This window comes from Gekko japonicus, unplaced genomic scaffold (assembly GCF_001447785.1).
Source record: "Gekko japonicus isolate JY-2015 unplaced genomic scaffold, Gekko_japonicus_V1.1 scaffold360, whole genome shotgun sequence".
Lineage (NCBI taxonomy): Eukaryota > Metazoa > Chordata > Lepidosauria > Squamata > Gekkonidae > Gekko > Gekko japonicus.
This window is the reverse complement of record NW_015172015.1, coordinates 94,926-110,654: the sequence shown is the minus strand read 5'-3', so window position 1 is coordinate 110,654 and position 15,729 is coordinate 94,926. Positions and strand designations below refer to the sequence as shown.

At 45.2% G+C, this 15,729-nt stretch overlaps 1 protein-coding gene across 1 annotated transcript in view; it reads left to right on the top strand.

Moving 5' to 3' along the window:
* The window catches only part of PCYT2 (phosphate cytidylyltransferase 2, ethanolamine), a 36,139-nt gene that overhangs the window by 6,825 nt on the left and 13,585 nt on the right, over window positions 1–15,729 (top strand). Inside the window, exons 2-6 of the mRNA XM_015420401.1 lie at window positions 3,908–3,996; window positions 5,284–5,445; window positions 5,566–5,632; window positions 7,794–7,878; window positions 8,630–8,674. Of these exons, the coding sequence (XP_015275887.1) occupies window positions 3,908–3,996; window positions 5,284–5,445; window positions 5,566–5,632; window positions 7,794–7,878; window positions 8,630–8,674 (448 nt within the window). The remainder of the gene's footprint in view (window positions 1–3,907; window positions 3,997–5,283; window positions 5,446–5,565; window positions 5,633–7,793; window positions 7,879–8,629; window positions 8,675–15,729) is intronic.

The window sequence follows — 15,729 nt, the reverse complement described above, 5'->3', positions numbered from 1 at the left end:
GCACTGGGCATGGAGACGCACGAGGCAGCCAGGGGTTTCTTCCCGGAAGATCCCGTGTACACACGGAACTACGCCCGGGGGCCCACCTGGATCCTGGCACGAGTCATACGAGTTAAGGGCCCCAGATCGTATGAGGTCTCTTGTGAGGATGGCCAAGTTCTACACTGGCACATCGACCAGCTATGCCGCCGGACGATGCCATTGGACCCCGAGGACTCGGACATAGCCGAGGTTCCGGAGACCTTACCCCAGGCCCAACTCCCGGTGGCCGACCCCCGGCCTCTACCCTTGGTTGAACCCGAGACCCCTGTTCTGGAGGCGTCGGGGATGCCCCCCCCCCCCACGACGCCTCTCCCGGCCAGCTCACCTCCAAGAGCTCCCAGGGTAGAAGCCGCAGCAGTCCCTGAACCTCGCCGCTCTACCCGCACCAGGAAGTTACCAGACCACCTGAAGGACTAGGGGAGTGTACCACCAGAAGAAGGCTGTCTGAGGAGTGGAACTGGTGTGTTGCAGACAACAGTAACAGAATAATTCTTCAGTCTATTCAAATGTGTCCTACTCTTCCTCCCAAAAACTCGGAAGCTATCCCACAGTTTCTCCATAAATTTTTTTGTAAAACAAGTCTGTGGTGGGCCTGAAATTGCCCAGAAAACTTCATGGCTGAGTGGGGATTTGACTCCAAGTTGTCTTGATGCAATTCACACACACACCCCAAGACAGCCCCACACTAGATTGTTCTTATCCTGTCCTCTGTGCCCTCTGGCATTCAGTTGGTAATTGAGCTAGACTAATGTTGACAGCATCTAATAAATGTTTTATTAGTGCTTGATAGCACAAATGCCTTAGGAATATGCGGCTTCTGTGCTTACAGCTTCATTTAGAAGCAGTTCGTATATGTATATGCAATTCTGTCAGATGCAAACTTCTTGCGCACCTTGCATTCCATTCCTAGCAGTTTAGTTAATGAACTTTAAGAAGTGGGGCTGGAATGTCTTGCAGGGAGGAAGTGTGTAATCCACATGGCTTGGTGTGGAACAGAACAGACAAGGCAAGTTTTATTGCCTTGTTGGCAGATAGCATCTGCTGTTGTCACAGCATTTCAGGATTTGGGTAGCACAATCAGCCCTGACTGTGAATCCCATGAAGAGACAACATAGTTGTTGTTATTGAAATAAGGCCTTGATCCTTAAAAGAAGTTTCTCTCAGCAACAGCCAGCTCCAGGAATAACTCCAGATCTTGTTAACAGAAATTTTGTGGAGCTGTGGAGCACAATGAATCTAGCATCTTGCATGACATCCCTTGTGTGTATATATCCTGGGATGCATAAACTGCTTGTATATATCTCTGCCAGCCTTCAGTATAGGTTACAAGCAGTGTTCCCTCTAAGCTGAGTTAGTGTGAGCTAGCTCACAACTTTTTTGCTTCTGGCTCACAGATTTTTGTCCTAGCTCAAGAAGGAGGGCTCCAGAGCCAGCTAATTTATGCAGCAGCTGAATCTCTCGCTCACAACTCTAATGCCAGCAGCTCACAAAGTAGGATTTCTGCTCACAAGACTCCACAGCTTAGAGGGAGCATTGGTTACAAGATGCAAGGGAGGGATGAGAAATGGCCTCTGCAATTTCTCTCCATGTCATCAGGGCAACTGAGGTCATATGGCCATTGAAAGGTTTTCTTAGGAATGCTGGCTCAAAGACCTAACCTACATTGCAATATGATAGCTATTTGTTGTTGTTGTTCAGTCGCAGAATTGAGTCTGACTCTTCGCAACCCCATGCACCACATCACGCCAGGCCCTCCTGTCTTCTGTCATGCTCCAGAGTTTGCTAAATTTAATGTTCATTGCATTGATAACACTGTCTAACCATTTCATCCTTTGCCATCCCCTTCTTCTTTTTCCTTCAATCTTCTTTTTCCTTCAATATGATAGCTAAGTACTCCATTAATAACTGCTTGCCTTGAGCCTGTTGATATATTACACAGTGGTGTCAGATCAGATCTGAGGCATTAATGCCCTGTCCTGTTGTTAACTTGGAACTCATGTTGTCATCACTTTTGCTATTATTGCTCCCAAATTGTTAAGTGTGGGTATCTTTACCCTGTTTGAAAAAGGAAGCATTTAGCGGTCAAGTAATTTCCAGCCCTTCTTCCACTGTTGGTGTGGGGGGGAAAAGACAGTTCTAAATGTGCGTGTACATGGGACATGAAAAAGTGCGTATTAAAACTGAGTTGTACCAAGTTTTTGATTAATGACTGTGCAGGAAGGTTAACTTATAATTGCATTTCAAGCGTGTCACATGTTACAATGCTTTCAATTTTGTATGGACATCATTTGATTTACAATGCTGATACAAGTGTATTTTTAACACCGACAATGGAATCTGGTTTACATGACTTGTGCAAATGGGATCCATGTATTCATTTTCTCCTGGCAAAACAAGATGCCTTCTTAATTTAATGTCTTTGAGAGGATCATTTACTCAGTGTTCCCTCTAAGATGAGTTGTGTGAGCTAGCTCAGAGTTTTTTAGCCTCTGGCTCACACATTTTTGTCTTAGCTCAGGAAGGAGGGCTCCAGAACAAACTAATTTATGCAGTAGCCAAATTGCTCGCTCACAACTTTAATGCCGGTAGCTCACAAAGTAGAATTTTTGTTCACAAGACTCCACAGCTTAGAGGGAACATTGCTTGTGGTGTGCTTTCCTCTTCTGGAGAATATTTAACATCTCATTCTTTGCTTTCCTAGTTCCATATCAGCAGGAGGAAAGCTGCAACCTACTGCAATGCACAATGCATGAGTGCTTTATTCTGTATGTAGTCCCAAGGAGGCAGTCCCAGTGTGCCTTGAGCTTGAAAAGCTTTTTAGCAGATGAATAAAAAATATTGCAATAAATGTTCTGCACACACACAATGTATATCATATTACAGTCAACTTTTCAGAATAAAATACTATAAATGGGAAGCCACAAAGAGTTTGGAAAGAAGGAATTGAGACAAAAGGAATAGAAGGGTAATGAACCACTAGTTGGGGGGGGGGAGGGGTTGAGCTCAGAGCTGTTTATGAGCCATTCTACACACACACACACACACACACTTTTTTTCAGTGCCCAAGGGAGGATTCTTGTTGTCTTTGTCCCTGAAAAGTGTTGTGGGGAGGCATTTGGACTTTGAAAGCATGCTCAAGGATATTACATATTACAACATTTTAGGTATGAAATTATTATACAATCAAGTGTCTTTTATCAACAATTCTAAATGTATGTTCTTTTCAGGGACAAGCTAAACCAAAATGATATATAGTAATGGTCATGATGGCTGCTTCTCTGTTGCAGAGTGACCCGGGGATGGAATAATTTTCAAAGAATAAGCACGTGGGGTCTGTGCGCTTAGTCCTTACAAACGGAATCAATTTTCATTTGAAACTTAGCTTACCAACCCCTGCTCCCACTTTTACCTTCCTTAATGAAGTTTCTGTAAACATTTGTGACTTTGCAGTGTATTGTAGTTCTTTATTAGACTTGGAGAACAAGCATCCCTAAGTATTGTAGAGAATATGGTAATGGATAAAACTTGGGATGAAGAAAGAGCAGATGTCTATTTATCAGTAGGGCAGTAATAATAACTAGGAATAAAGCCATCTGAGTTGGTGAGCTCCGACTCATGAAATCTCATGCGAGAATAAATATGGATAGTCTTTCGGGCGCCATTGGACTTCTGTTTTCCTAGGAATAAAGCCATTCTTCACTACTTGTAAGAGCACTGCCTTAGTTAGTAATCAATACCAGGGGTGTACTGGGTGGGTAGCTAGTCCAGATGGCACTGTAGCATTCTATGCATGGTGCAGAAAGAGAGTCTTGTGATAACAGTGCCAGGCCAAACTCTTCACACAAATCCCTTTGTATTTTTATAGCTATGATATGGTGCATTATGGACACTCCAACCAGCTGCGCCAGGCTCATGCAATGGGGGATTATCTTATTGTGGGAGTCCACACAGATGGTAAGGAAATGGTTTCATTTTTGGCTATTTCAGAAATACCTTTATAAAGGATGCCCAGATTCTTTTCTGAAAACATGGTCACAGCAGATTCCTTTCAGCCAACCCCTGCTAGATTACTCTCTGTTACTGTCTATATCCATGTGACCTTGGAATTCACAGATTCTGGGGCTTTTTCTAAGTCTTGGCCTATATTAGGTTGAGCCTAGCTAGACCCAGGGTAGGAATCATTACAGACAGTATACTGCCCAGTGGCATTACTGCAATAGAGCTAGTTAATGCAGTTGTTTTTAACAGTCTTCTCCATGCAAGCTCTCTTCAGATACACATTCTCTGAAGAGTCCTACTTTTCTCATTGCTGGTTGAGATAAAAGTATTGTGACAATTCATTTATAGCTTTGTGAGCAAGTCAGCATAGAGTTGGGTGGGACAGGGACAGTTAGGGAATAGCAGAAAATGGTGGTTAGAATCAGAGAACACAAGCATAGGCAGATTTAACAGGGGATTAGACAGATTCATGAAGGGTAGGTCTATCACTGGCTGCTAGCCATGGTGACTAAAGGGGACATGTACATTCAGAAGCAGTAACAGTCTGAATACTGGTGCCAGGAGGCAACATCAGATGAAAGTCTCAGCCTCTATCCCTTGTTGTTGGCCCTCCAAAGCTGGCCACTCTGTGAGACAGGATGTTGGACTAGATGGCCAACTGGTGTGATCCAGCAGGGCTGCTCTTGAGTTGTTACGAGGAGAGAGGTAGTTAGTAACAGGCTGAGGAAGTAAGGATTTTTATTGAAACTGTGTCAAGCCGGAGGAGAACTGTTTTAGACACAGGGGAAGCAGTTACTGTGTATTCAGTTGGGGATAGCTGAAGGAAATTAGATTTTCCTAAATGTTTGTCGAGGTTGGTTGGGTGAAATCCATGGCAAGTGCTATTGAATACGCGCTTCACATAATAAATTTGTCTTGCTTTATGAGATCAAAAGTTCTGTCTAGTCAGCACTCTCCCTCCAACAATGGCTGGCCAGATGTCATCTGAATATCCGGGAGCTAGATTTGATTATGGTAGCCACCCCTTCTTGCTTGTCTTGGCATCTGGCTCTAGCACCTTAGCACTTTATGATTGTTTATAATGGTATGATTAACTGATGTTTTTATTTGTGCTGCTTTTGTGTGTTTTACACTTTTATGTAAGCTGCCCTGAGCCTGCCTCGGTGGGGAGGGAAGGATATAAGTCGAAAAAATACATACATAAATAAAAATATTAACAAATATTGCTCTTCTTAACATCAGAGGAAATCTCCAAGCATAAAGGTCCTCCTGTCTTCACACAAGAAGAGAGATACAAAATGGTGAAAGCCATCAAGTGGGTAGATGAGATTGTGCCGGGAGCTCCTTATGTTACAACACTAGAAACTCTGGATAAATACAACTGTGACTTCTGTGTACATGGAAGTGAGTACATGAACTTTCTGTAATCAGTCATTTATACATACTAACACTGGCCAGGCTCAGTGGAAGTTTTCAGAACCTTTCAGTTTGCTAGCACTGATCTAATGCTCGTTATCTTCCTAGATGACATTACACTTACTGTGGATGGCAAGGACACTTATGAAGAAGTGAAGAATGCTGGGAGATACCGGTAAATCTCTCCTTGTTAACTGATGCTGCCCATGTCAGAATAGTGCAGTGGCATACCTAGCCTATTTGGCGCCTGGGGTGGATAATTTTTTAACTCCTCCCTCCATTTATTTTTGCCACCAAGTCACAGTTGCCTTATGGTGACCCCATAGAGTTTTCAAGGCAAGAGATGTTCGGAGGTGGTTTGCCATTGCTTGCCTCCATGTTGACCTTGCTTAACTTTCGAGATCGGGGGGGAGACAGAAAAATTGGTGAAGGAACACAGGAATGAATGAGAAATTTGTGGAAAAGAGGGAGAAAAATCCAGAGAGGGAAAGGTTAATTTATCCTGCTGCAACACCCTAACTATTGCTTTGCAAGATCTGGCTGAGCTGGGTGCAAGGAAGGGGAGAGAGAAAGGCCACCAGAGGTGTCGAACTCATTTGTTACGAGGGCTGGATCTGAGCCCACTTTGTTGGGCTGGGCCTTGTGTGCCATAAAATGTAACACCAGGTACTGGAGATATAAACTTTACAAAGGTGATTTCAGATGCTGAATGGCAATAGCAGGTGAATGGGCAATAGCAGACTTGATTGGATCAGATGTGATATGCAGGAGAGGTAGTAGGCATGGAGATATCAGCATTGGTAATGAGACCTAGGTCTCAATTTGGTCCAGGAGGATTAAGTTCAGGAGGATGCAAAGAATATAAGTCTGACATTAGAAACGGCAACATTTAAAAAACAGTAGGGGAACATTTTAAACTTCCAACACATTCAGTAGCAGTTCTATTACAAAGGAATTTCAAAGGGAGATTAGAAAAAGCGACTGCTGAATTGCAACTGATAATGAAGCATCGTCCTGGACTGCATTGAGACCTAGGTTTCCTTTCTCATTATCAATGCCTGCTGTTGTCATTCAGCATCTGAAATCACTCCAAGATATAAAGACAGATGGACTCATATTCTAGCTGTATCTGAAGAAGTGAGCAGTGACTCATGCCGCAGATTTTGTTAGTCATTAAGGTGCTATTGAACTCTTCCTCTTTTCCACTAATAAATATTGCAAACTGTGCTGTTAGGTGTCTGCCCCCCCGCCCCCCCGGTCTGTTAGAAATGGAGAGAGGGATCAAGTCAGATAATGTGTTGATTTCAGACTGGGCAAAATGCATTCAGTGCTAGTGATGATAATGAAACAGTTTAAAAACTGGGAGGAAGGGGGCAGAGAGGGAGATGTGTTGAACTGGAACATATGGAACCTTAAATGTATTTTTCAGTACTTAGCCATCTACTTCCAGTCATTAAACAATGGAATCCAATCCAAATTCTGTAATTCCTAATCAGGGTCTGTTTGAAAGGAAATAAAATCCCAGATAGATATAGAGAAATCTAATCTAAAAAAACCTGAAAAGAATAAACCAAAATAATTTCTTTTTAATTCCCCTTATCCCAACACATCTCTTTCCTGCGCCCCCTTCCTTTCTTTTAAGGTCCGTGTGTGTGATCAAGTCTCAAAGTAAACAGCAGAGCAGGGTGATCTCAGTGTAAATTGTGCTTGTCAGAAGACGTGTGTGTGCACATGAAAGCTTATACCTTGAATAAAACTGTTGGTCTTAAAGGTGCCACTGGATGAACTTTATTCTCTCTCTGGCAGTTACTGTAGCAACCAGCAGCGTGAACTGTTAAGGAAGTCTTGGAGAAAGCCAGGGAAGTTTAGTCAATCCCAAAGCTTTTTGCTATGCTCAGACTTCCTTGCGACCCTAGTGGCAACTGCATCATAAAAATATAAGGAAAGACAGTCAGCTGAAGGCAGCAGGAAGATGCTGGCTTCAAAGGCCCCCTTCAAAGGCCCTCTTTAAGCTGCACCGGGGCGGACTGCACCCCCCTTGGTACGCCACTGGAATACTGAGGGATTGCTGAAGCACTATACATTTTATTTGTTGCAGTTGAGAATGTATCAGTGGCTCCCAAGTGGTCTCATAGAAATGCAGATCAGGTCCAAGCCCATTGGAACTACATCAGATTTTAAAAAGACCATTCCAAAGTACTTGTCTTCTAATTAACTATAGTGTGTCTCACGAATATTCTTACTGCAGTAAGGAGACTCAAAGTTGAGGACACTGTAGATACTCTTAGTGGCTGTTTCCAAAGCTCCTATCTCATGCTGACCTTGTCTTATTGCAGGGAATGTCAACGCACTCAGGGAGTGTCCACCACAGATCTGGTTGGCCGTATGCTGCTCATGACCAAGGCTCACCACAGTAATATTGTGAGTCAAAAAGAGGGATGTGGACGGGGGAGACAGAGACTTCTTGTCTCCATCAGTTTCCTATGGTACTCAGGTCTTCTAGTCTAGGGTTGCTTCCTGGGCAGGTTGCAGTAATGTTTCTGAGTTCTACAAGCTGTCTGGGGGGGAAGCCAGGAGACTGGAATCTGCTGGTCTCTGTGATATGTGCCAGGACCAGTGCTGCTTGGCAGAAGCCTTCTAGGCAGCAGATGCCAAAAACAAAATGAAGCATATGTTTGACGAAGTGGCCTTTGAAAGGAATTCAGACAACTACTATTAGTGTTTAAACCTTGTGTACTGTGTGGGTGAACTGGTGAGGAGGAAAGAGAGGGAGAAATGTTGTTTGTGTGGGTCACCAGATGGCAGTGTTGGAAGACTAGGGAAAAGGAGTTCAAGTGGGTTGCACATGGCAGGTGCGTAGCAGTGCAAGGTTGCAGCAGTTTCTCAGATGGGCAGTATGATTAGTCTCCCAAGACTACACTTGAGAGTGGACCAAAAGCATCTGTTTTAAAGTTTCACTTTGTGCCTCATGGGTGGTTGAAGATGAACCCCAACATTATCCTACACAACATCTGTGCAAGTTCCAGTTGAAAGCTTATGTCAGTGTGCGTAAATATGAGTGATGGCAACTGTGTTAGCTCTGATTGGATGCAGAGCTCATCATATTTCTTTCCTGAACTGGAAGAATTCAGCCAGAATTATTCACCATTGACACACACTTTTTAATTCACAGGATGAAGATATGGATTATCGGAAGCACAAAGATAACTTTGGGAAGGTAAGGGCCAGTGCCCGTGATCACAACTGAGCCCGGTTGGGACAGTCTTCCTGCAATGTATGCTGTTTCTTCCTGACTGGGGATATCCTGACTAAGCCTGACTTTGAAAATGATGAGGGGGAAATGACCTGGTCATAAATGACTTAATACCATATGCTCTATAGTCTGTTCATAACATTTATATAAGAATCCTAACCAGCAATTACAGACTGATCACAAAATGGGCTTTAATTATTGTGAAATCTTGGGAGAAATAAAGACAACGTTTCTTTCTAGACACCATGGCATGGTAGTTCATAGACATACCACTTTGCTATACAGAGACCTCCCCAATGTGCCTGTAAGCCAGGAGATGAAGCACCTACAGTTTCCCCATGTCCTTTTGTTCCCCTACCCTGACTGACGTATTGAGCAGGACTTTTATTACACTGCAGCCAGACCTGAACGGATAGGAAAGATGAAAGAGGCAGGGTAAGTTAACTGCTTTGACTCCTAGGGATACCAGCCTCCAGGTGGGACCTGGGGATCCCCCAGAATTACTGCTTATCTTCAGAATACAGAGTTCAGTTCCCCTGGAGAAAATGGATGCTTTGGAGGGAGGACTCTATAGCACTGTACCCCACTGAGGTCCCTGTCCTTCCCAGGCTCCACCTGGAGCTGGCAACCTTACCCACCCACCCCGCCAGTGGCCAGGGAGGACCTGGAAACCCTATTGACTTCTGATCCAGCAGCAAATTAAAAGGCACAGAGGGAAGCGCTAGTCTTCAGCTTGTTAAGCTTAGTAGACACAGATTCATCTGGCACTAATCATTGGCTAACTTGCTAAGGGAGTGTCTGTTTGCTGCTGCATCTTTGGCTCCTAGTCTTTGTAGTCTTGACTACATATTGAGAAGCACTTGTAAAAGGACAAAAATCAGCTCAATGATCAAGGAGCTTCTTTGGGGTTTACCACAGTCACACGAAGGGCTTTGTGTAGAGCTTTGCTTAGGCAGTCTGGAGGTACTTTGAGTTTCTTCAGTATCTGCCCTTTTTCATTTACAGAATAGAATTAAGGCCATAGCTAGACAATTGTCAGTGGGGGGACACGTGGGGGGCATGTGCCTATGTCACTTCCTATGTAACCCATAGTGACATTGTCCCTGCATCTTCCCCACTAGGTTTTCCTTGCTGCAGCTGTCTTTTTTTCTTTGGGGAGAGCCTGCACTTTGCTGCCTGTGCATACCTGTCTGTCTCCCTTTTGAATGTCAGGCAGTAGATGCACAGCCCATCCCCAGCTCTTTCTAAGAGACACTCCTCCCCCTTCCCTGCTGCTTCCCTCTCCAGTCTCCTTCCCTACATGCTGCAGCCAAAACCTGCCTGGCCCCAGCACTCTTGGCCCCAGAAGGCCAGGCATGGCTGCTGGGCAGGGCCAGCCCAAGGGTTTTCTGCGCACTAGGCGAGGCTACCTTGTGGCGCGCGCGCGCACACACACACACACACACACACACACACACACACACACACACACGGTGCCGGCCCTGTGTGCTCTTTTTTTGCGTCCTATCCCGTCTCGGTCCGTACAGGGAGAGCCCCTCCCTCCCGGCAAGCAGGCGAACCCAGTCGGGTCAGTGACAAAGAGACGCTTGTGCCAGATGCCCCCTCGAAGCCACGCGGGGGGAAACTCCATGCTGCCCCCGGCCGCTCGAGGCTGCCTCATTCCTTTCCAGACCAGCGGAGCGCTCCACCTGCTGCCGCTGCAGCACCGCAAGAGGAAAGTCCAGGCGGGGCAGCAGGGGGAGGCCCCCGCCCACAGAAGGAGTCGCGGCGGCTGCCCAGCGAGCAGGCCAGCAAACTGCCTGGTGCCAGTGCACGGTAGCACTTGTTGAGTGCAAGCCAGAGTGGCGCTTCTTCTTGGGCATAGATCATCCACCGGGCCTGAAAGGAAGTCCATCCACAGGGGGAAGGTCTTGGGGCGGGCTGCGGGAGTGCCGTGCCCCCCCAACCAATGCTCCCTCTAAGCTGTGGAGTCTTCTTGTGAGCAATGCTTGTGGGGGAGGGTTGACTGAAGAGCCCTCTTCCCCCTCCTGCCCCCCCTCCTCTCTCATGGGCAGGTCCTGCCTGCACAATGCTCCCTCTAAGCTGTGGAGTCTTGTGAGCAAAAATCCTGCTTTGTGAGCAGCTACTGGCATTAAAGTTGTGAGTGATTCGACTCCTCTCCCCGGCGCATTCTGGGCTCTGCCGCCCCCCCCCCCAAGCCCTCTGCCTGCCTCGCCTCGCTCAGAGCCCCTTCAAATCTGGCTTGGGAGGGGCGAAGAAAGCGCCCCACCAGGCCGTTCCAGGTTTTACCCTGTCCCAGCTGCAAAACCCGGGGGGTGAGTGGGGGGCGCGATTTCTGGGGCCCACAAACCCACCCTCCACAGCCCCCCCAGCTCCTTTGCCCTCCGCCTCCCCATCAGCCCAGCTCAGCGGGAAGCGCTCTGCACGTGCTCGGAGGCCCTTTGCAGGCTGGGCGGGATGGCGGCTGTGGGCCAAGTCACACACCCCGCCCAACTCACCTGGCTTCCCCAAGAGGCCCCCAGCGCCGCTAGAAGCGGCAGCAGCAGCAGCCGCTGCACAGAGAGGCCAGGCATGGCAGGGTGGCGGACTGTCGAGCAGGCTCCGAGAGGGCAGCCTATTGGCTGAAGGCACGGGTCAAGGTCTGCAGGGGGCAGGCGGGCGAAGGGGCCAACCATTCCCACCCCGGTTGGGTTGCGGGTGGAAGGAAGAAGGGGGGGGGGAGCACAAGAGGTTCTTCCTCACTGACCCATTGTCACGCGAGGGTGTGTGTGTGTGAAGAGGTGGTGTTGGCCGGGGTGCGCAGCGGGGGCAGGGTGGCTTTTGGCGGGAGGGAGGGTGGCTCAGTCCGGCGCCCCCATGATGGCTCTGTGCTCCAGGCGAGAGTCTAGCTTGCTTAGTAAGCGAGCCAGCCCTGCTGCTGGGGAATGCAGCAGGAGCTGAGGAGAATAGCTTACCCTAGAGCCGAGAGCACCAAGACTGGGCAGCTGGCTAGCAGGTTTGGGCAGGTCTCTGCTCCCAAAGCGTCCCTACCTGACCCCTGGCAGACACTCCGGAGACACTGCAAAGCCTACTGCCATCTCTGGGAAAGCATAGTTGTTGGCAAGTAGTCGTTGGGGGAGAGTAGTATAGGGAGGGGCAGGGCACATTTGAGGAGCACTGCCCCTGTCAGCCCCCCCCCCCCCCCCCCGGCTATGGGCGTGGAGAGAATTATGTGGGAAGATTACTGTGCCTTGCCTGGCCTGCTTGTATTCTTAGTGCTCTAGTTCAGCCTTTGGCCTCAAGGAAGTTTCTTTTGGCACCTTGGTTGTAATGTAATACCAAAGAGATGTTGATTGCACTAGCTGTATAAACTATGCCCAGTCCTGTCACTTGAGGGAGCTAACATTCCATTCTGCTCCTCTGAATGCAGCAATGGAACAGACTTGGTGAGGAAGAGTATATGTGTGGAAACATGTGTGGTCTGTTTGTTCCTTATATATGCAAACTTTGGTGGTTGTGTTGTCTCTGGATCTCTCACTAGATACAGTATCAACTTAAAAATCATAAGTATTAAAAAAAAGTAATGTGCAAAATCCAATGTACATATGTTTTCAGTAAGAGAAGTATGATTTTGACTAGGATAACCAAAATTGATTCACATGGTATTTTAATCATTTTGTTTTTCTTTTCTCTGGCAAAAATCTTTGATAGCACCTCTGAAGGCTCATTTTCTAATTCAAAATGTTCATCTTTTTTTTTTAATTAAATCCCCGTAGGGATATTTTTTATTTTGCATATACTACAAACTACAAAGAAATATAGGGGAGGGACTACAACTAGGGATAAAGAAAAGCAAACCACACTAGACTAAAACTCAAGAGAAGGAGATCTTTTCACTGTTAGTAAATATGTTAGTACCATTAGTTTTATTATCACAATATATTTGTTGAGTTCTTGCTTATAACAATTTGCTTCTTGTATGTTATTTTGTTAGTTGTTATGAGAGAAGTCTCTGATCATCTTCTTATTCTTTGCTTCAAAAGGCCATTTTCCAAGTCCTTCTGCCTTTACTTCGGCTTTCTGTCTCTAAAATCGTATACCACTCTGGCAGGTCCTGCACCCTTTTCTGCCGCAGAATCCTCTTCCGTTCCCGAGGTAGCAGAGTCACTCGACTTCGATTCTCCCTCTTTAGACTCATCATCTGTCCCCAGCTGACGTTTCAAAAATTCTTTAGCTTTAAAAGTGGAGTCTATCTTCTCCCTTCTATCGTTGATCTTAAAGATGACACCTTCCGGAACCGCCCATCTGTACGATATTCCATTAGTTTGAAGGAAAGAAATTAATTCCTTGTAATTTTCCCTCTTTTGTCTAATTTCAAATGGAATGTCCTTTAAAGTTTTAATGGTTACATTTCCCATTTTCACTGGAGTTGCTGATGTTGCTTTTAAAATGGCATCTCTGGTTTGTCTTCTTGAAAACTTGACCACTATGTCTCCAGGTAGGCTATTTTTTTAATATAGTTCTCTTTAATTTTCTCGTTTGCCTGCTCCACTTTTTTCTCCGTCTCGTTCAGCTGAAACTGCTGTGCTGCAAAGTTTTTATTCATCACAGTCAATTGCTGGTTAATACCATCGAGTTGTTCCATCACCATGCTTGAGCATATCCGCCAGGAGTTTGAGAACATCTGCTCCCTCTTCCAGTCTCGGACTCTGCCCGCCCGGCTTCACTTTAAACTTTCTCTGCTGTCTTTCTCTGCCATCTTTCCCATGTTATTTACAGTTTCTGCCACTTCCCCACAACTCAGAAAACTCGCCAAACGACTTCGCAATTCAGATAAGTCTCTCAAAACACTTTTGGTTTACTTCCTCCCCTCTCCCCCTTCGTGTCTTAACCGCTCATTCGCAAAAGAGGCGTCCCTCTTTGCAATCTCTGTTTCCAATCGCGGGGGGGGGGATCGCTTTTCAAACTACTCCGTTTTTATTCAGAACTCACGTTCATTGTTGGCCAGTTTATCTGACCACGCTCGGTTTTACGCCATTCCGCTCGATCTCCAGCGCTTGTCCCGGTCAGTCCAGCTTATGCCCGAAGGCCACTCAGCGACTGGACCGTCGGGGCGGAGAGGAGCCTCAATTCTCCGGCATTACGCCATCGAGGAGGCTACCCCTAAAAAGCCCGCTGGCCTGGAGCCTATCGCAAAGGCTCCGTGGGGGTGTCACTTGAGGTGGCCCCCCTCCAGGCCGCTGGTGTGCGATTCACCCTCCTCCGTTGTGAGGAGAGCGTCCGCCATTGCTGTTCCGTCGACCGGAAGTCCCAAAATGTTCATCTTGTGTAGTTCAGCATTCTCTAAATTTTGTGCAGTGCACTCTTTTCCATTCTAATTGCAATTTTAAAAATTCTGTTCTCTAACATTTGAGAGTTCCTTGTTCTCTAACATTTGAGAGTTCCTTGTTACCCTACACATTGCTTTATGAATGTGAGAATTCAAGTATGTTTCCTGTTGCCAATACTTTTGAACTCTTTTGTATTTTTAATAAATGGCATGCCCTACCATGGCCCAGCTGACCTCTGAGGTAAAACAAAAATATTTATTCCAACTGTCCTGCATCACTTGTCTAATCTTTTCCTTTTGTTGAAACCAGTTTTCAAGTATCTATAGCCTTTTGAATACTTCAATACTTTTGAACTCTTTTGTATTTTTAATAAATGGCATGCCCTACCATGGCCCAGCTGACCTCTGAGGTAAAACAAAAATATTTATTCCAACTGTCCTGCATCACTTGTCTAATCTTTTCCTTTTGTTGAAACCAGTTTTCAAGTATCTATAGCCTTGGAGGATTACCCTCTGAGTAACAGTGCCATGGCCTGACTATGTTCCAAACTGGACTTTAACCTTCTGAATTTTTATCATAATAAGAGGGGGAAGCCAAGAAAAATCTAATTAGAGTAGGAATTATTAGGTACTAAATAAAAAGCATGATCTTGACCTGTAGGATTTAAAAGAAATTTTCAGGACAGATTTGGCTAAAGTTCTTACCTGTTAATGCATCTGTGGCTTTTATCACTCCATGAAAACCTTGTATCATAAAAATATGTCCTTTCACAAGGTTTATAAAATTTTACTTGTTCAGTATATGGTTCATGAAAACAATTCAGTATCACATACCGTCCTACTTTGTTTTTCAACATACACACAGCACAGTTTTAAAAAAATCTCTTAATATAATTGCACCCCCCTCTTTAGTGAGATCAGCAGCTGCAAATACATCCTGCAACTTCATATGCTTCAGATAGTGTTTGTGGGCTTTCTTAGGTTGGGCTTCCTGTAGGAATAAAACACCTATCCACTCTTTCTTAAGCGTGGAATACTTCCTTCTCTTGTTGGGGTAATTAAACCCATTCACATTTACCAAGAGAACCTTTAAATGACCCACTCCAACCTATAGTCAAAAATCAAAAGTTTACAAGATATTATCAAAGCCTGTTTCTTCTTCTTCTTTTTCTGTCTTTGATTACTCCAACACCTTCAGTAATTTATGAACTTTCTGTATAATCCACTTCTTATTTTAGAAAAGTTAAACCTAAATGGGGTGCCCCATTTAGCAGCTCAGTCAAACATGTTAAACTATGACTTCTAGACAAGGTACCAAGATGAAGATCACTAAAAGCTAACCTTGTGTTTTCCTAGTATATTTAAATATTTTCCCAAATATTCTTAAATAATTTTTCTTTTTCACTCAAAGAAAGAAATCTATCAAGATATCCCTGGGCTTTTTTAACTTCTTCACTGTTTTCACCTAACTGCCCCGTCTATTCCAATAGGTGCCTACTTGGGCAAACCATGATAGTCCAACAAAAATATCTGTAAGTAACCATCTAGAGCATCTTTCTCCACATAGTCTGTGAATGCCTTAAACTTCAGATTGTGTCTCCTAAATCCATTCCGAACTTCTAAACCAAATATATTATCATCATCTGATTTTACTTCTTGCAGATATTTTATTTGCTTATCTAATTTAATAGCTTGTAATAGCTTATTCTCA